At 35.4% G+C, this 19,241-nt stretch overlaps 2 protein-coding genes across 3 annotated transcripts; one reads left to right on the forward strand and one right to left on the reverse strand.

Annotated features, from left to right (window-relative positions):
• Positions 1 to 979: 979 nt before the first annotated feature.
• Positions 980 to 5,307, forward strand: LOC108982753 (calcyclin-binding protein-like). The gene is made up of 5 exons (XM_018954212.2): positions 980 to 1,251; positions 4,061 to 4,201; positions 4,427 to 4,666; positions 4,758 to 4,817; positions 4,985 to 5,307. The coding sequence occupies exons 1-5, from the start codon at positions 1,141 to 1,143 to the stop codon at positions 5,087 to 5,089; spliced, it is 657 nt and encodes a 218-aa protein (XP_018809757.1). The 5' UTR covers positions 980 to 1,140; the 3' UTR covers positions 5,090 to 5,307.
• Positions 5,308 to 6,638: 1,331 nt separating this feature from the next.
• On the reverse strand, positions 6,639 to 16,403 carry LOC108982751 (katanin p60 ATPase-containing subunit A-like 2). Of its 2 annotated transcripts, none has more exons than XM_018954209.2 (11): positions 16,142 to 16,403; positions 15,463 to 15,633; positions 15,324 to 15,379; positions 13,873 to 13,938; positions 13,585 to 13,692; positions 13,439 to 13,505; positions 12,218 to 12,302; positions 10,097 to 10,260; positions 9,086 to 9,187; positions 8,227 to 8,449; positions 6,639 to 7,049 (listed from the first exon to the last, which is right to left on the reverse strand). In XM_018954209.2, exons 1-11 carry the CDS (start codon positions 16,178 to 16,180, stop codon positions 6,916 to 6,918), a joined length of 1,215 nt encoding a protein of 404 aa, XP_018809754.1. In that variant the 5' UTR covers positions 16,181 to 16,403; the 3' UTR covers positions 6,639 to 6,915. The 2 variants fall into 2 exon arrangements, with proteins under 2 accessions (XP_018809754.1, XP_018809755.1); XM_018954210.2 differs by having other exon boundaries at positions 15,463 to 15,606; positions 16,142 to 16,400.
• Between the last annotated feature and the right edge of the window lie 2,838 nt (positions 16,404 to 19,241).

Genomic DNA, 19,241 nt, shown 5'->3' on the forward strand with positions numbered 1-19,241 from the left:
AATAATAATATTTTATTATTATTTTATCTCAAATATGCATAAGTCAATGTGAAAATTTTACTTGAATGGTAAAGTGAATATGTAAAAGAGGTAATTTTACATATGTATATGCATAAATCAATACTAATGCTCTTACAAATAGAAAAAAAAAATCGATCTCAACTAATTTTATTTCATAATTATAATTTTTTTAAATTTTTAAATAATAATAATATTAAAAAATAATATTTTATTTAACTTTTAATTTTCATCTTAACTTATTATCTAAACCACATATCAAAAGGCCCCGCCTAAAAGTCTACCCGAAATATACTACATGGATAAACATGTAATTTGCTGCATTAAACAAAGCAAATCACTTAAAGCCACTCCGAAATATACTAAAGGGACATACATATAATAATGGCAATAAATAGAAGTGACTGCTCACATTCAAATAGTCAAAACAAATATGTACTTAATGGCGTCAAACAAGTTACTGCTCACACTATCCCTTTTATTGTAAAGAAAATTGATATACTAAAAACATTTATTTGTAATTTCTATACAATTTGAATGAGAGATATTTTTATAAAATAATTTATAAAAATTATATCACTTTATATAAATATTCTCATTTTAATACATAATTATAAAAAAAAAATTATACGTGTATGATTGTTCGTACCTTTAATTTCGGTCTCAAGAGGCTGACTATACAGGTAGTATCACTATCATCATCTCGTACAATTCGGCCTCACGACTAAGATGGGGATGAGTTGGGTTTAAAGGCACGAGAAATTAGGCTTCTAGGCCCAATCCATACTGTCATTATAAACCCAGCCCAGATAGCTTACCCAAACACGGACGAGTGGCCACTACCATCAAACACGTGCCACTTGCTTATTCGCCCCTCTGCTGGTGATCCTCTAGAACCTTCTTTTTTTTTTTTTTTTGATACGGCCCCAATATGAAAACCCAAGTTTGCCCCCTCCAACTCATCAGATGGTGATTGCACTAGTTCTAGCATTTTCCATTCCCAGGCCATATACATACACTCGACCAAAAAGCCCTCGTACTGCCATTTCCGAGTCTCAGCTGCTACGTTCTTTTGCGGCGACATTGAACTTGGAAAGCTAAGCGCGTGTAGGACATCAAAAAATGGCGGACGAAATCGCGCGGGACTTAGAGGAGCTTCATCACCTCCAAACCATTGCCAAGAGGCCTCGTATTGTATCTCTCATTTCCTCCGAGATTCGCAACCTCCAGAAGGTTCTCCTTTCTTTCTTCTTACACTTTTTTTTTTTTCCCTCTTAATCTCATTTTCTTTATTTTATTTGTTATTGAACCCAGTGATCCTGCCATTATGAAATGTAGTCCAGAAACGACCAGATTTTCTTAGGCATGATCTTTTCCACGATGTTAATTTATTTTCTTACTTTAAGCTAAAATGGAAAATAATTTTTATTTTGAGAATTTGAAAAAGTTGAATTACTTATTATATTTTGTTTGGAAGTTAGAAAATATTGTAATTATTACGTGAGATGAGATGAATTGACATGCCTTCTGAAAACAAATAAGGCCTTACAGTTCAACTTAGGCTACAAACGAACAGAGTCGCTATTGAAACAGTTTGAGCTTAACTCGTCTATACTCGGTCTAAATTCGGTTCATTTGATAAATGAGCTTGTTGCGACCACTAATATTAGTTAGTTCGAATATTAAACGTGCTAAACTAGTATAATCTGACTCGACTCGGTTTAGGCTTGTTTGTTTTGAAAAAACATCTCATTTCATCTTATTTCATCTTATCTAATCATTACAACTTTCTCAACTTTCAATACAAAATAAAATAAACAATTTAACTTTTTCAAATCCCAAAACAAAAATAATATTAAAAAATATACTCTAATAATATTTTATTCAACTTTTTAACTTTAATCTCATCTCATCTTATCTCATTTCTGAAAACAAACGAGCCCTCTCGTGAACAAAATTCGTATAAACTCGACTCGACTTGTTTTGGACTCATTATAATACTCGTAATATTTCTATATATATTCTTACATATATTCTTTTATTGTATATATTTTTATGTTATATGTATTATTTTAGATACTTTGTATAAGTAATATATTTTGTTACTTTATGTATAACAAGGTTACGAAAGAATAACGTTGAGTATAATAATATATTCAGTTCAAGAGTTATTGAGTCAAATGTTTATAAAGAGTAAGAAACTCTAATTTGATTATGACACTTTCTTATCTAATTCATTTTGATTATTTGGCCATATTTAGTATCATATCATGATAATTGGATACTTTAATATTAAATTAATAACTTTATTATGTAATTTTTAAAATTATGATCAATAATTGTTCTAGATATTCTTGATGTAAGTCTAATGTCAGTGCTCTGCCCAAGACTTCACTTATGACATCACTTTAATACTATTTGCATCAATTCTCACAATCACTCGAGGACTTTACATAAGTTCACATTTTTAGCCTTTCAACTTTTTACCAAGACTTCACTTCCTAACGTATGACATCACTTAATACTATTAACATTAGTTCCCAACTTGCCACCATAAGGTTTTCGATTTTTCCCAACATAACACTCTTCACAATTTCTTTCTCTTCCTTCCCAAACACAAGACAGACACACTTCACCCTCAATGTCTGCTTCAATCTTCCTCTTCTTCATGTGCATTTATGTCCAAGCTCCAAACTTCTATTGAAAAGTTACAAACACTCCAAACCCTCACTCCATAAGTCTTTGACTCTCTGCTCCTCTGGTATTTATATTCTTCTAAATAATCCAAAATCTTTTTTTTTTTCATTCTCTTGTCCAAGTCATAGGTTCGATTTTGGAAGCAAATTTTGTTAGATCACCTCATGCTTGGGTAAGAGTGTAACTTGATCGATAAAACAAATTTTTTTTTTTTCTCTATTTCCCTAATAGATATTTGATTAGTGCAGCAGTTTTCATTCTTTAGTTTGTGTTAGTGGCTTATATTCTCTTTAAGTTTAATTACTTAATAAAGAATGCACCTTTTTGCAGAAAATTTAGGTTATAATGTTCATATGATTTATATTTGTTATAAACTTACATGTTCATATCGTCTCTATGATTATAGTTGTGAGTAAGATGCCTTCATAATGTTCATTAGGAGTTTGTTTGTGTGTTAGGGGGATTGTTGGCATATCTAGCAAATCTTATTCCAAGAGAATTAACTCGAGCTCGAGCTCGTATCAACTCGTTTTATTTGTTTTATTCGAGTTCGAGTCGAGTTTGACTTTAATATATGTTAGGCGAGCCGAGTTCAAACAGAAGTTCTCAATTTTTCTTGAGCTCGAGTCGAGTTTGAGCTCATATACATGCTAATCGAGCTCAAGAACCCTTGTTCAAATCCTGCTCGAATCAGTTCGTTTGCAGCCCTAAGTTCAACAATGATAATTCAAAGGAAAAAAAAACACAACTCTTTCAACGCCATTCCGTTTCTTCTCACTGCAAGGCAGTTCATATGTGTTGCTTACTCATCTAAATCCTGAGTTTTTGCGGATGGAGATATCATATCATTATATGAGAATCAGTTATTATTATGATTTTTCTACGAATAAAGCTTACTTTTTTATTTTGATAACAACGCAATTTGATTTGGGGCTCTCATATTATTATGCTTTTTCGGGAAGTGATATATACACAAAAGTTTTAGTTTTTTTTTTTTTTTCAACAATTCTGTTTTAAATGAAATCTCCTAAAACTATTTTATAACTTATTTTTTATAATAAAGAGTTGTGTATCGTCATTACCTTTGATATATATTATGTCTGCCATATTTATACTTGCCAATGGAAATGGGAAATAGCTTCTCTGGAAGTGATTTTTTAACATGTATTTGTGCAATTTACTTGTGATGAAATGCACCCAATGGGTTTCGCAATACTCTGATTATCTACTTGGTGTTGATCCGTTGATTGAATCAGTTTGCTAGGGTATCCATGGAAATGAGATAATTTTTGTGGTTCTATATTTTGCTTGCGAGGACTGACCTGCTCTTGGTTCCGCCGTGCAGCTGTCAAAAGAGGCTGTCTCAGCACCTCCCTTGCAAATTCCAACTCCTATTTCAAGTGCACCTAAGGTGTCAACAGATCCAGCATTGAAGTATCTTACGCTTGGATCATTCAGCTGGGATCAGGACAATGACAAAGTCAAGGTAAGAACTAACTTTGGTTGCTGAAAAAAGAGTTTGCAGAAAGCTATTACATTTGTATTTGATCCTTACAAGGCATCGAGTCAAGAATGCATGCAAAATATAAGTGTTTGTGGGCTTTCACTTTCAATCTTCAACCATGTTTCTTGACAACAAATGGTTTTTTAATCCTGGCAGTGCTTATTTCATATCCATTGTTTAGTCTAATCTAGATTCTGCCACCTGCAGATATATATATCACTAGAGGGAGTTGAGCAGGAAAAAATTGAAACTGAGTTTAAGCCAATGTCTGTTGACGCCAAATTCCATGATGTCCAAGGGAAGAACTACCGATGTGCCATTGCTAAATTAAACAAGGAGATTGTTCCAGATAAGTGTAAGGTGGTAGTTAAGCCTACAAGGGTCATTATCACATTATTCAAAGCTTCAAAGGGGAACTGGTCAGATTTGCAGTTTAAAGAGGACAAGGTAATTGCTTAATCTTAGAGGTACGGTCGTTGGATTGTATATGTTTCCATTGAACATTATCAACTAAATACATTTTTCTTTTATCAAACAGCTGAAACCGAATGTGGACAAAGAACGGGATCCCATGGCTGGAATCATGGATTTAATGAAGGTGAGTTCCACCTTGCTTTCTCGTTAGCAACATATGTGCATGATCACCCACACATTCACTCAATTGTGCATTAACCATATTTTCAAACATGTACCTGCACATCCATCAGAAGCTTCTGTGATAAAAGTTCTTATATCTTGTATTCTGCCTCAATTTGCAAATTTCAGAATATGTATGAGGAAGGGGATGACGAAATGAAGCGAACAATTGCAAAAGCATGGACTGATGCGAGGTCTGGCAAAACAGCAGATCCATTGAAGGGGTATCCTTGAGCCTGTGAAGAGATGTTTTGATTTTGTGTTATTGAATGGTGTTTTGACTGGATGCTGGCGTTTATATGATGGGTTCGCAATGGTTTGCTGGCCCGTTAATTATTTATTATGTCTAGTATTTGGTGGTTATCATCTTGTGTTCAAATTTTAGTTACATTGTGCTTTGGATAGTTTTCTGTCATTTGGTATTAAGTTCTATTGCATATAGCTTTCTTCAATTTTCTTGTGCAAACTGTCGGTTTTTCGTATCTGGATTTCCTCTTTGACGTTTTTCATTAACAAGTTTTCATGCAATACCAAAGCTTGATCAATGTAATCCTGCTAAAAACAAATAGGAAGATTAGCGCCTCTTCCAAGCCCTCCAAATTCGATGCTGTGCAAGTGATGAGTTCGACAACGTGGTCATGGCAAATATTTGGATCCGGAAAATCTCTAGATTATGAGCTTTTCCTACATAGAGAGGTGGAAATTATACTTTTTATCTGCAAATTATAACACACCTTTCATTTTTCACCTAAATTAGATGTTTTTTTAACTCAGGTTAAGCTAGTGTTAGGTTTAAGATTGTGTAAATTTTTTTTTTTTCTCGCAAAAGAAGGTTAGAGGGGGCGAGCAGAGATGACTTCCCTACTAGGATGTGACTATAGTAGCACCCAACCTATTGGAGAGTCAGACAGGAGGATCTAGACGGCAAGAATTGCAGACACTCCCTACAAGTTGGACTTGAGCCATAACCCCAGTCACACGAGGATATCAATGGTCCATGAGCCAATCAGTTACTAATAATCCTGAGCGCTTTCGAGATTTGATCTTAGGACCTAGTGCCCACTGACAAACTCATGGACCACTAAGTGACCATCCTCAATGGTTAGATTGTGTTAACAGTTAAGTGGTCAATCCGTATGCTATAGAATGAAAATTCTATGAATTTATGAATCAGGTCAAATTACGCTTGAAATATGAAGGCAGCCAAAAATCTTGAAAGATGGAATATGGAGCAGTTCGACCTCATCTTAAACATGATAAAAGCTTTAAATGGTGCTTGCTATTCATGGAATTGCTAGATTGTCTGCTGTCAATCATCCCCTTCTCCAGTATAAATCCTAAACATGCGCGCTCAATGGGCATCACCGGTTGTATGTAAACACATCTCGTATATTAAACTTTGAGACCAACTTCCTTGTATGTAAAGCTAAAACGCCCCAATAAGAAAGAAATTAAGCTACTATCAATAGATTCGATTCGACTGAGAAACAAAGCCAACAGCCAATCAACAATGATTGACGTTTTCGAAATAGCCAAGAGAGCCACACGATCAACATCACTCAACTTCAGCCCCGCCCCCGGGCCAGATAACTTCATTCGGCAGCCGTCTCTCAAATTTAACAATCCATCAACAGTGATAAAGAACAACAGGTATTTGAAAAGGTTTCCAAAAATAACTCTGATTTAATACACCCATTGTCTAACCGTTAAAATAAGCTTATTTATTAGCTCTGCCCAGAAGAGTTACTAAAAAAAGAAAGAAAAAGTATCATTGAACAACTTATTTCAAACAAAAGATGCCTAGGATTGAAAAGAACGAAAAGGAAGAAAGAAAGCACAATGATATTCTTCAAATCCAGTCAAACCTGTCACAATATGAAGCTACAGCAGAAAGCACTGCAAAGAATCCAACGTGCTTGGAACAGCTGAGTTCTACTCTGGTAACTATGAACACTGCTTAAAAGTCCCAGTGGTTAAATGAATGATAACAATCTGATAAACCAATAAAACTTTGACACCTACGTTTCCCGGTTGAAAGTAAGGAGCAAGGTTGTGGGGCTTCATTGGAGAATCTGACTACCATAATCCTCATTGAACTTTTCGTAACGGTGCGCATGCAGATGAGCAGATGGTCTGGTGTTCTTTAAAGCTGTCTCTACGTCTTCATGCCCGATTGGCCCCACCTTAGGCAACTCTGTAAGTCAAAAACTGATCCTTCAGTTCAAAATGACGTTTACAATGGGTCAAAGATTAAGAAGTTCAAGGAAAAAAGAACATAAAGAAAAACATGTCCCATGCGTTGACCTCTTATTTAGTTTATAAAAAGAGAGAAAAAGGTTATACCATGTAGGGTGACAAATAATGACTGAAACTTCTAATATTTGCACCCTATGGCTTGCAACAAATAATATTTTATTACGGTAAAACGAAATTAATAGTGTATGTTAAGATTGATGGCATACGACTCAAACTTGCTTCACTTACACACATAATTAACAACGAATAAAGGGTAACCTATAATAAACAGAATTTACCCTGTAGGATGCTTTCTAGTAATCATGTCAAACAGTTTTCTACAACACATTTGGTTCACAACATCTTTCAAGATTCCTAAGAATGTATAAAGAACTTCAAAGCAAGCAAAAAGATGCACATAAAAATCTCACGTTCCCATTAATCTTGTTAAATTTCTAAGCAAATCAAGTGCTTGCTAGCATCAATACACTTCTTGCCATTTAAACTCCCAAATATCGGATTTAGAAATCAGGATGTTGGCGACGAACTTGGATCTCCCAAACCAAATGAAACATAAAATGAGCATTGGAGGCTTTGACATAACATCATATGGTACTCATTCAAACACCTTGTGAACCTAAAGTCATTTTTTTTAACACCTCTGAGTACCAGCACGTAAGAGACGCCCTCTCATTCATTACCCTTGCTTGATTCTGGCATATTCTGCCTATGATATGGTCATATATAAGATCTAATATCATTGATGTCATTACTCGGAACTGATCCCAAATAAGTGGGATCCTCGGAGGAGTGAAGATTGGATATGGGTCCCCTATCCTTCAGCATTTCAGATTGGGGGGATCACTCTTGAGACACGAATTTGTGTGGCAGCCCAAGGCTTGTACAATTGCATCAGACAATGATCCCTTATCATGTGGAGTTAGTCAGTAATATCCTTATCATGCATAGAGAAACTGCAAATGAGATACAAAGCAGCACATTCTTCAACCAGTTTCTCCTCAAAGGCATCTAAAAGGGGGTTATAAGCAAAGAAATTTATGTACTCATCCTGTGATCCTTGTATCAGACATTTTTTGTAAATTTCAAACCTGCATAAAGTAGAGGAAGTCACATACCATCCTCAGGCACTAATTCCTGCGCCTCTTCAAGGACTGCCATTATGCGTCTAAGGGGCTGCATAGCAGCCTCTTTGCACAGTAATCGAATATCTGAACCTGAATAGCCTTCTGTCCTTTCAACCAACAAATCATAAGGAAGCTTCTCCTCACCAGGTTGTGATGGCAAGAGTTCCTCAAACATGGATCTTCTTGCTTCTGGCTCTGGCAACGGCACTAGGATCTTATTTATCATGGTCAAAGGAGAACCATTTTACTATGAATAGAGAAACTAAACTTTGCTATACCAGATCTGCTTATTTTTCATCTATAACATTACCATCTGACTGAAATACCAAATATATAGAGTTTTTTTTATTATAGGTAAGTACAATTGTGACCTAACCCTCCGCCCCTTGTCCTGTGGGAGGAGATGCTACTGGATCCAATAACAGTGTCTTAACAAAATGAGAACGGGAGCCAAGAGACAGATTCTGGATAGTTAACTGAAGCTTGGTAATAACCAATGCCAAAAAGCAGGCCCCGGATTGAAATATATTGGTTTTGCAATGTTGAAAATTGTATAATTTTGTTTTCCTACTTGATAGGAACAGTAAATATCGACTTATGCTAATCGGCAGTCAACTAATTCCCTCTTCAAATTAGATCCAAAAACTAGTTTTTGGATTCAATAGTTACCACAAATTTTAAAATGACCTCCACGAATTTGATAATGTGCCAACAATTAAGATTCTTGCATGATAAAATTAGCTCAGCATTATAGCCAAAATCACAAAAATATCCACTAGAAGACTATAACCATTTAACCTAATCCCTTTTCCTATAGTGTATAACTAGAATGAATTCTCGAAAAGGATACTCGCTTCTCAAGACGCCGGAGCATCGCTGCATCTAGTTCCCAGGGGAGATTTGTTGCAGCCAAAACAAAAACAAGCTCATCTGTCCGTGTTAAACCATCCATCTGCAATTTAATCCAAGTGATTAATTTTGAGAAATATGGAAATCATGAATGATATATCATTCCATAAACTAATATATTAACTAAAGATAACTGATAATTCATCAATATAATTTATTTGAGTTTCTGAATTCTCACAAATGGGAGCTGACAATCCCAATTAGTTGCCAATGCAGAATATGTGCCAATGCAACAAGGGCATAGGTGCCAATGCAGAATATGACAACCTCAAAACAAATGAGACTAAATTTGATTTGCTGGTGTTTGGATTCGACATCCATATTAGTAATTTGTAATAATAATCCCTGTTCTTGTTACACATTTTTCAACTATGATAATTGCAGTTACTTGGACAAAGTTGGATGATTATAAAACTTTCCTCCTAAAAGTATTGCTCTTCACAGATTTTTTTTTTTTTATTATTATTATTGGCACTGGGTGTTCGGAACAGCATCCCGACCAATCCCAAGGGTGCATGGGCCCTTAGCAAGGAGTTTTCCACAAGTGCACCTCGGGTAATTCAAGAGGAAAATGTCTCAGTCCGGTGGCCACAAGAAATTGTTTGCACCCAAGGGGATTTGAACCTTAGACCTAGGGGAGCAAAACCCCAAGCCCAAGGCCTTACCACTTGAGCCAACCCCTAGGGGTTTCTTAACAGATATGTATCGAACAAATTAAGACAACAAGAATATCTAACATCCAACATCCTTTTTTGATGAGGAATCACAGAAACCATGCAAACGCAACACACCTTTAACCTGGTTAAACCCCAGACCAGTGTAACACATCCACATCACACAGATCAGGTAAATCATTGGCTTTTCACCAATGGGACGTAGGAATTATCTTTTATTTTTATGAGCACATGTGCTTCATGTAATTATCCAGTCCACATAAAGTAGTAGACGTCACCTGTATGAGCAGCTCAGTTTTCAAACGCCTACTTGCTTCATGCTCGCTACGTCCTTCACCACCACGTTGACTAATAATAGCATCAATTTCGTCAAGAAATATAGTTGATGGTGCATGGTGCCTAGCAAGATCAAATAACACCTTAACTAACTTCTCTGAGTCGCCTGCAATGTCATATAACCAAAATGCAAGTCACTTGCTGAATCAGATTGATAAAAAGAAGAAGATAGCACATCTAATATTACAAGTTTGCTTTTTTCCCTCCCTGTAATTTAGTGGAGTGCTTGAACCAATAAAAACATAAGGAATGGGAGAAATCAACAATGAAAGAGCACCACATCTTCACGTTGAGGTTCCACCACTTTTGTATGAAAAAAGGTGGAACATCTAGAACCATTTTTTGAATTGAGGAAGCCTTAGGTGAAATCTGATATGAAAGGGCCAAAAAAAAAAAAAAAAAGAGTTTAGCATCATAAATGGTCTGATTTAATTAGCCTAATAATATGCTATCACACAAGAAAAGGATTCCCAGCAATCTGAATAAAATATACATAACCCATTACCAGTGCAAATAAACCATGGAAGCAGCTGTCTAAGCCTCTAGACAAATTTGTGTCACATTCACAGTTTAAATCCACTCAGACAGTTTCCTAATAAAATTCTGAGTTTTGAACAAATACCATCTTCAACCAAACAAAGAACAGGTCTGCTCATCTACTTTATCGCCTCTACAAACTTGAGAAATACTTAACATAGCTGGTAGCTTATCCTTTAGAAATGGATAACCGCTCATACTGATAAATATCTTGCACCACAATTTTCCAATAGAACCTCTAAGTTCAGAGACAGCAACCTATGAGATCTTGCTGAGTCATATAACATCATTGGGCTCAATACCATCCATCATCCCCTTTCAGTACCTACCTGAGAGCGTTGTCCAACTTCCATGTTGCTGTGTTATCATGTTCATATAATAACTGAGACCCACCAATGGAGGCTAGCTGTTTTAAGACACTTGGTGTGTTTAAAATGAGCAGTTTTCTTTGTGAGTAAGGTCGGAGTAATTTTAGCTCTGATCTGCACTCATGCATATATACATATGAAATCATAAGAGTCATAAGGTGAAATGTATTTGAGAAAAGATCAAAATGCAGCAATCTCATAAATTGCGTGATGAAATGTATTGGTCATCACAAAATTAAAAATGAAACCAATCTTAGATTGCATGCACCCCAAAAATTTAAGATGAGCCAAATATTTGATTAAATACCACTAAAACCATGTGCAAATCTCTTGCAGTGTATATTAAAACAATTAGCACATAAATTACTTCTACTCATGAAAAAGAAAAGCTCATAAATTCCTTCCATACGCAGCATTAATTAGGAATGGAGACAACCAGCAACAAATAACTACTCCAGATCTTGGATCTCCCCATTTAAGAATCCTCATGAAACCTTTCCATCTTGACAACTAATCACAGCTAACAATGCAATCTTGCCTACCCAACATCAATATCCACTAACCACTGCCTTCTACAGGGGATCATATGTATGACCTTCCTACCTTCTCAAGTGGCTCTTCTAAAAAACCAATCACATCATGCCATGTCATCGAGGAAACATGTAGTCCTTTAGCACTCTAAACAAACTTCAACCCTCAACACCCATTTAGTTCAACTATTTACAACTGGCTTTCAGTCTTATTTTGTTAAATACAGTTTACTGCTCCTTTTTCCACATCGATGATTTTATGGAGTACTTTATGTCCTAATAATTCATCCAAGAGCCCTCCCTTGGAGGTGAGGTAAATTGGACTAGCCAGAGCTCTTCACAACTGATCGGGTACAATAAAAGTCGGTATGGAATATAAGTTTTGTTTATTGTTCACAGTATCAAATTAACTTAGCTCCAGTTTCTTACATAACCGGTTCTTTCACTAAATAGGGCTTCTAGTGTTCGATCCTGATCCCAGAGGAGGAATGAAGACCAACTTCTCACGAGTCCTCTCAATAAACAACAAAATGTTGTCTGTAGGTTTTCGAACTAAAGGAATGAAACCAGCATTGAATTGAACCAACATGGGTGCAAGAAAAAGAAAAACTGCGTGATACTGACATACCACGCCATTTGCTGACAACAGAAGATGCTGAAATATTGAAAAATGTGGTCTTGCACTCAGTTGCAACAGCCTTGGCAAGCATGGTCTGCAGAAAAACGATATGGTGATACAATGAAATTCTAGAGTATCAATCATTAAAATAAAAAGAACAAAATGTCAGATTTGGCAGACCATTTCCTTTCTCAATAATTTGTTCTCCTCTAATTCCAGTTTCTCTATAATTCTATTACCCATCAAAAAACATTTGAGGGAAGTTTGGCAAGCCATTTTACACATGCTCCTAGTTTTTTGTTTATAAGTTACGCATATTCCCACTAAATGATTGTACATTGAACTGTATCAATCATTAAAGAATTCTACTACTTACAAACTAGTATAATCACAGTACTTACTATGGAACCACGTCAATTATAAAAAATATACATATACATATATATATCCACATCAATCATAAAAATATATACATATATATTATGTTAGTTGATGTGGCAAGCTTCCACATCAGTAGCATGTTTGGTATACCAATAAGCAGGCTCGTGAATAGAATTTTTCAGCATTAAAATAGCAAAATGTCAGATCTGGCAAACTATTTCCTTTCTCAATAATGTTTTCTCCTGTCAGGATGGTCAGCCTTTGTAGACAGTAACTCAGATCACAAGGAAGTCAATTTTGGCAAAAGCCAAATTACACATACTCCCACTTGATTTTAATTGAATTAATATCTCATGCGAACAGATCTCAAGGATGTTAAATTTTTTGTTCAACATTTCTGTTGTATGAATGAGTATTTGCAGAAAACTCATTTTTCTAACTTGAAGTACCATCTTTGTTGAGTAATAACTTGTACAGAAGCAAGTTAGCTCCAATGGTAGCAAGAGGAACATGAGGGAAGGAGGGGGTGGGCCAAATGAAAATTTGAATTTGGACAAGGCCTGAATACAAAAATTGAAGGGCAAAAGAGGAGAGGATATATATGTAGCCCCCACCCCCTCCCTCTTCTCCTCCGAGGCAAAAGAACAAAATCAAATAGAACTATTACCTCAGTCAATTAACATCAAGACAAGTAAAAAAGAGCTCCAAACACATCACTGTCTAGGGTAAGACAATTAATGTCATGAAAGAAAATAAATTAAATAAAAACAGGTAAAATAAAATAAATTGTCTAAAATAAATTAAATAAAAACAGGTAAAATAAAGTAAATCAGAAGACAATTTACGAACCTTTCCTGTCCCTGGAGGGCCAAAAAGGAGAATGCCTTTCCATGGTGATAAAAGACCAGTAAAGTACCTAGAACAATGGGACAGATCAGCTTAACTTGATCAACGTAACTAACTTCTTAATAGATTATTCCATGAACAAGACCTACTTGGGATATTTTATCGGCATGACAACTGCCTCTTTAAGTAAACGTTTGGCATTCTCTAACCCCTTGATGCTTTCCCACTTAACATCTGGATTACCACGGATGATATCTCTGCATAAGATGTAACAAAGACAATGAGTGTGATTTAAAATTTACTTTAAAAAAAAAAAGTGTAGTTTAAGATTCCATTATGTAAGTTAAACAGAAAAATGCTCGGCCAACCAGACTATACAGAAGCAATAATAGTAACAGGTGTTGCCTAATGCGAATTCCTTCATGTTAGCATTTTACCTACTTAAACTTTCAGCCAGGGTCCGCATTTCTGCAGACTCAAAGGGAGGGAGAAGAGACTTCTGCCTGAAAAGGTGAACATAAAAGATTAGCAGGTTCTCCAAGAATTCATAAAATAATTATTCCATCATATATGATTGTCAGCATCAGAAACTCCAGTGTCGTAACTGAAAATATCAAGAAAAAAAGTTTTAAAGAGTAATGCTGCAATCACCCTAGGTTGCAGTCTTGGACCATTTGTAGGCTTTTTAGTATGTGTTTATTTCCCTTGGTTAGTATCTTCAAGGGAATAGGTAGGCAATATCATCAAGAAAAATTAAGAATGAAGCAAGTTGAATTAATTCAGAACCATCACACCATTTCTTACTATATTGTCAGCGTTTTAGCCAATGTCAATCAATGTGTTACTCATATATTTGAGTTAATCCACTGATCCCTCCCCACCCCACTCCAGCCTGTCCCCAAAAAAAAATCTCCATTTTCTAAATTGAAATATGCGATACACATCTTCAGAATTTCATATACATACATATGTCTGAGATATAAATATGGTAGGAAAGGTGAGGCTCACAAAATTGTCATATTCTTATAAAGAAAGATCCCAAACACAATCATAGCCCCCCTCCCCATCCCGTCGAAAAAAAAAATCACAATAATAATATGAAGAGTTTTTCACCACCAATCATTAATGAAGTTATTTGAAGGTAAATTGTACTGAAGTCATAAATCATAGATGCTCAATATTGGAAGGCATAATCACACAAATGCTTCATAATTGTTCACTGCATAATGAGACGCTCACGAAGAAAAATTCCTGAGCCAAGAAAGATCAACTCAACATGCCAATAAATGCCTCTAGCATACCTCATAAAACATATCAACTACACTTTTTTTTACCAGTAAAACATATCAACTATACGACGTGTGAAGTACATGCGCTCACTGTATTTCCTCATATCATTCTAAAAAACAAACTCAAAACCATTGATATTAAAAGGCAAAATAAAAGAATGGATTGCACAATGTTCGTAGCCTTTTAAATCAACACAGCAGTTACTTATTTAACCCAACCCCCACCCCTCCCCAAAAAAAAACAAACACCCACCCACTGCACTGTCTGAATGTTTTTTTTTTTTTATAAGTACTGCACTGTCTGAATGTAATCAATTGATAGTAACATCTTTCAATGATTGTGCTGCGAATATTTCTAGCAACAAGAGTCGAACTCTGAGAAATATAACTATGTTACCAGGTCATTATCAACTTCCAATAAAATTGTATTTAGAGTTCTAAAAGTAATGATGAACTTTTTGTTCTCTGCGAAACCAATGCAAATGCCATTTATACCCACCACAGTACCATAAGATGATTATCAAGAATTCCACACTTTAAAACCAACAAAAGATAAAACAAAACAAAACTGCATGAAGTAAAGAATCAAGAACTCATACGGTCTCTCATCAGTTTGACCAGACAGAACTCCATTTGTATGTGTCGAGCTCCTCTCCTGGAAACAAATAACTAAGTCAGGTAGGCCCTGAATAAGATCTACTATAACAAATTCAACATGCGATGTAGCAAATGCACTACCTGGCCCCGGAACTGCTCATATATGGCCATATCAGATGTGTTCTTCACATGCGAGTTCCCATTTGACGTCACAGCTGAAGAACTGCCATTACTCGGCGGTTTATCGGCCACTTGACCATTTTCCGGCAACCTCTTTCTACCAAACTTGGCATCATAAAAAATTTTAAAATCCTATAGATACACATGATAGCTCTGATAAATGCACAATGCACAAGTCGCAGTAAATCCTAAGCTAAATTTTTTTTTCTTTTTTTCAAAATCAGCTAGATAACTAAGATAAGATTTGCAATACAATTATAAAACCATGATGAGCACGATTTAAAGATATCAACACAAATTTCTCGAGCGAATAGGAAATCCATTATAAAATGTGAAGTTGAACCATGCAGCTAAGGCGATTGATTCTATGTTTGAATGGTGGGAAAATGCGAGAAAAAAGAAAAACGAAAAACCGCTCTTTTCGAATCTGTTGATTTCTTATTAGACAAAATAAAGAGTTAAAACTCGGAAAAGCCGATAGTGTACTAAGCTAAGCGAAGATTCTAGTTTCATCAAATTGCGAACAATGACAAATCCAAGATCAACATAACAAATTGATTTTCTTTTTCGTCACAAAGTTTCTCAGCATCCAAACAGGAAGGGGGGGGGGGAGAGAGAGAGAGAGAGAGAGAGAGAATACCAGAAAAGACCAGCGAGTGAGTTGAGGTTCGTCGGCCATGGTCTAAGATCGGATCTGCTAGAGGAAAAGAGGAAAAGGAAAAGAGAGGCTTTCTGAAATTCTCTCTTCTCCTCTTCTCTTCTCTCCTCTCACACAGCGCATAGTGCAGAGCAGAACAAGTGGAGAAGTAGAGGAAGAAGAAGCACGTGACGCGTGCGGTGCGCGTGCCCATGATATTAGCAGGCATCTAATTATTTTTATTTGAGCAGAATTACGGCTCGGGAAAAGATGCTTTCCGCGATCGAGTGAATTGCAGAGGAGACGGGGGGGAAGGGTCGAACATTTGTCTCTTGACATGCTTTCCACGATGTTTGCAACGAACAATTTTCCAAACCATAATTTAATAATTACTTCCCAGCGTTCGAAAAATGGTTTTCCAAAACATACCCATCCAAACTCGTAAAAAATTTTTAATACTCATTTTGGATTGAGAGAGAATTTTATTATTATTTATAAATCATTTTAACTTATTTTATCTCATTTCTCAATTCAAATAAGACCTAAATGTTATTCTTAAAAATAAATAATATCTACAGTTACAGAATGTGTAAGCACTGTATTCTTTTTAAAAGAATAAATAAATATATAATCTACATAAAAAAATTAATTCTTTAATAATAAATTTTATTTTTTTTAAACTGAATATGCAACACTTATATAATTTATAATTATATATAACATTATTCGTTCCTAAAACTATCCGCAGTTCTAACGCAAGAAAAAAAAGTATTTTAAAAGTCATTCCTAAGACAGTTTCAACAAAGAAGAAACCTAAAATTAGAAGTTTGTGTAAAACTTAGTTTACACCCTCTAATAAGAGCGTGACAGATTTTTAACAAATCATACATAAATACACTCACACTAGATTAGACTCACTAAAATTCAAATTAATTAAATTTAAATTTAAAAAATTTGGTGGGTGTCCGATAGTCGTTGGATTTGTCCCAACCCACCGCCAGCAATTCTAACAAAATACTCATCTTATACAACCCGTTCTAGATCCAATATTTGATGATTTCAATAAGGTTCTACCATCATGAGAGATAACTGGAGAGATGATGAGAAGCCATCTAAAAATTAATAAAGCATTTGTAATTTTTGAGTTCACACTTCTTATTTAGGGTTTTAATAATAATTCTGTGTAATTAAGTTTATTTAAAAAATTATAGGTGTTAAGTGGCAGAACGTGATTGGTCATTGAAGTGTGTAAAACTAGATTTTACATGAGCTCCTAACCAAAGATTAGGGGTGCTATCCGAACCTTATAGGGCAGGGTAGCCCCCTTCTTGGCCCCCCGCCTCCGCATCGATGGAGGGTGAGATTTCTCCTCCAGAATCAATCCCCGCACATTAGGGACAGAGCACCCCATACTGGTGTCGAGGGTGGAGGTGGACCCCTGTCCACCACCCACCCACGGGCCACCAAGCATAAGATTCACAAAAAAATATAATAAAATTCAACAACAAATCCATAATCACAAGAAGTTCACAAGAACACAAAATTCGACAATCAATTTTAAGAATATAATCAAGATCTTAGACTTAGAGAGGGATTGAGAGTGAGGGAGAGAGCCTGAGAGGGAGAGACAGTGTTACGGCTCACGGCAAGGCTGAGAGCTAGTGAGCCACTCTGGAGGAGAGAGAGAGAGAGGGAGGGGGGAGGAATTGGGAAGAGACTAGGAGGTAGGGTTAAATTAAAACCCCCCCCAAATGACGTCATTTTAATAATAAAATTATATATATATATATATTTTTTTTTTTTTGAGTTGGGCTCGGGGGGCCGGAGCTAGGGCTGGGCTCGGCCCGCCCCAGCACCCCTTTCCCTATAGAGTGAGATTGTCCTACCAAAGATGCTCCCTTTTAACAAATAAAAGATTTTGTTAAAAAAAAAAGAATCAAAGAAATAAGATATTTGTTCACTATCCTTGAGATGGAGAGTGACATATGGCAACATAAGAATGTCTTACGTCGATAACATTTGGCTGCGTTTAGATAGTGAGATGATCTTAGATATCTTGTGAATAGTAGTAAAAAAATAATGATAAAATATTTAATAATAATAAAAAATATGTGAAAAGTAATGACAAAATAAAAAATAGTAATGGAATGTTCTTACTATCCAAACGAAGCAGGAGGGCAAAGGTAGATAGTTTCCTCAGTGAATCAAAGATAAGTATAGATAACAAGAAAATGTTTAATGCTTTTTTGAAGAGGAGTAATTACTCATTTTGTCAAATTATGACTAAGAGAGTTTGCATTGCCTAAAAAATGTTTCAACCCAAATGTTATTTTTAATATTGCTTGATTAATGTTAGATACAAATTTAGTATGCGTAATTGCTTTGAAAAAAATATAGAGCCTATTATAAAATGTGAGTTTTTTTTCGAGTGTGTCCCATTTTTTTAAAAAAAAGTTTGTATGCTCTAGGCCTACACAAATTATTCTCTTTCGAGATTATGCTACCTTGATTAAAGACGGTAAGCATCAGTGGTTGGCTACCAGGTTAGTGTTTGTTAGTCAAGAAAATATATTTAGAGACCTTATTTTTAACACGAGAAATTATATTTACAGGCATAGAGTATATAAGTACCGTGCACTCTTTTTAAAAAAAGTAAATAAATATGAAAATAGAACATATTTTAAATAGTGGATCAACTCTTTTTCAAAATGAGAGCGCAATACGTATATAATTCATGACTGTATCTAACATTATTTCTTCAATCATCTCATAATAATCTATAGAAATGGAACCTCTTGGTCATCTTTTGGCTCGAATCACATCACCTCCACACTATAGGCATATCACGGGTCTATAAGCTTTTAAGACTGATGAATCAATCTTTCTCATGACAATCATTTACGAAAACTGAAATAAGAACATTTATGACCTTCATTTGATATTATTTGTATGTGTATATATATATGAATTGGTAAAACTAATGAATTGAAAAGGCCGATCCAATCCAACATAGTACTTATATAGCAAATCCAAGGCAGAGACACCTAAACCCAAGCACATGGCAACATCAAATCGGGTGGATTATTTATTTTGGAGATTTAGA

Source organism: Juglans regia, chromosome 3 (assembly GCF_001411555.2).
Source record: "Juglans regia cultivar Chandler chromosome 3, Walnut 2.0, whole genome shotgun sequence".
Classification (NCBI taxonomy): Eukaryota; Viridiplantae; Streptophyta; class Magnoliopsida; order Fagales; family Juglandaceae; genus Juglans; species Juglans regia.

What these genes read in the sequence shown, in the direction of transcription:
- LOC108982753 (XM_018954212.2), top strand. Translation starts at nt 1,141, where the DNA reads ATGGCGGACGAAATCGCGCGGGACTTAGAGGAGCTTCATCACCTCCAA. An exon ending in AGGACAATGACAAAGTCAAG is followed by an intron (nt 4,202 to 4,426) that starts GTAAGAACTAAC and finishes TGCCACCTGCAG; the next exon opens with ATATATATATCACTAGAGGG. An exon ending in TGCAGTTTAAAGAGGACAAG is followed by an intron (nt 4,667 to 4,757) that starts GTAATTGCTTAA and finishes TTTATCAAACAG; the next exon opens with CTGAAACCGAATGTGGACAA.
- LOC108982751 (XM_018954209.2), bottom strand. Translation starts at nt 16,180, where the DNA reads ATGGCCGACGAACCTCAACTCACTCGCTGGTCTTTTCTG. An exon ending in CTGGCTGAAAGTTTAAGTAG is followed by an intron (nt 13,693 to 13,872) that starts GTAAAATGCTAA and finishes CATCTTATGCAG; the next exon opens with AGATATCATCCGTGGTAATC. An exon ending in TGTTGTCAGCAAATGGCGTG is followed by an intron (nt 10,261 to 12,217) that starts GTATGTCAGTAT and finishes ATGACATTGCAG; the next exon opens with GCGACTCAGAGAAGTTAGTT.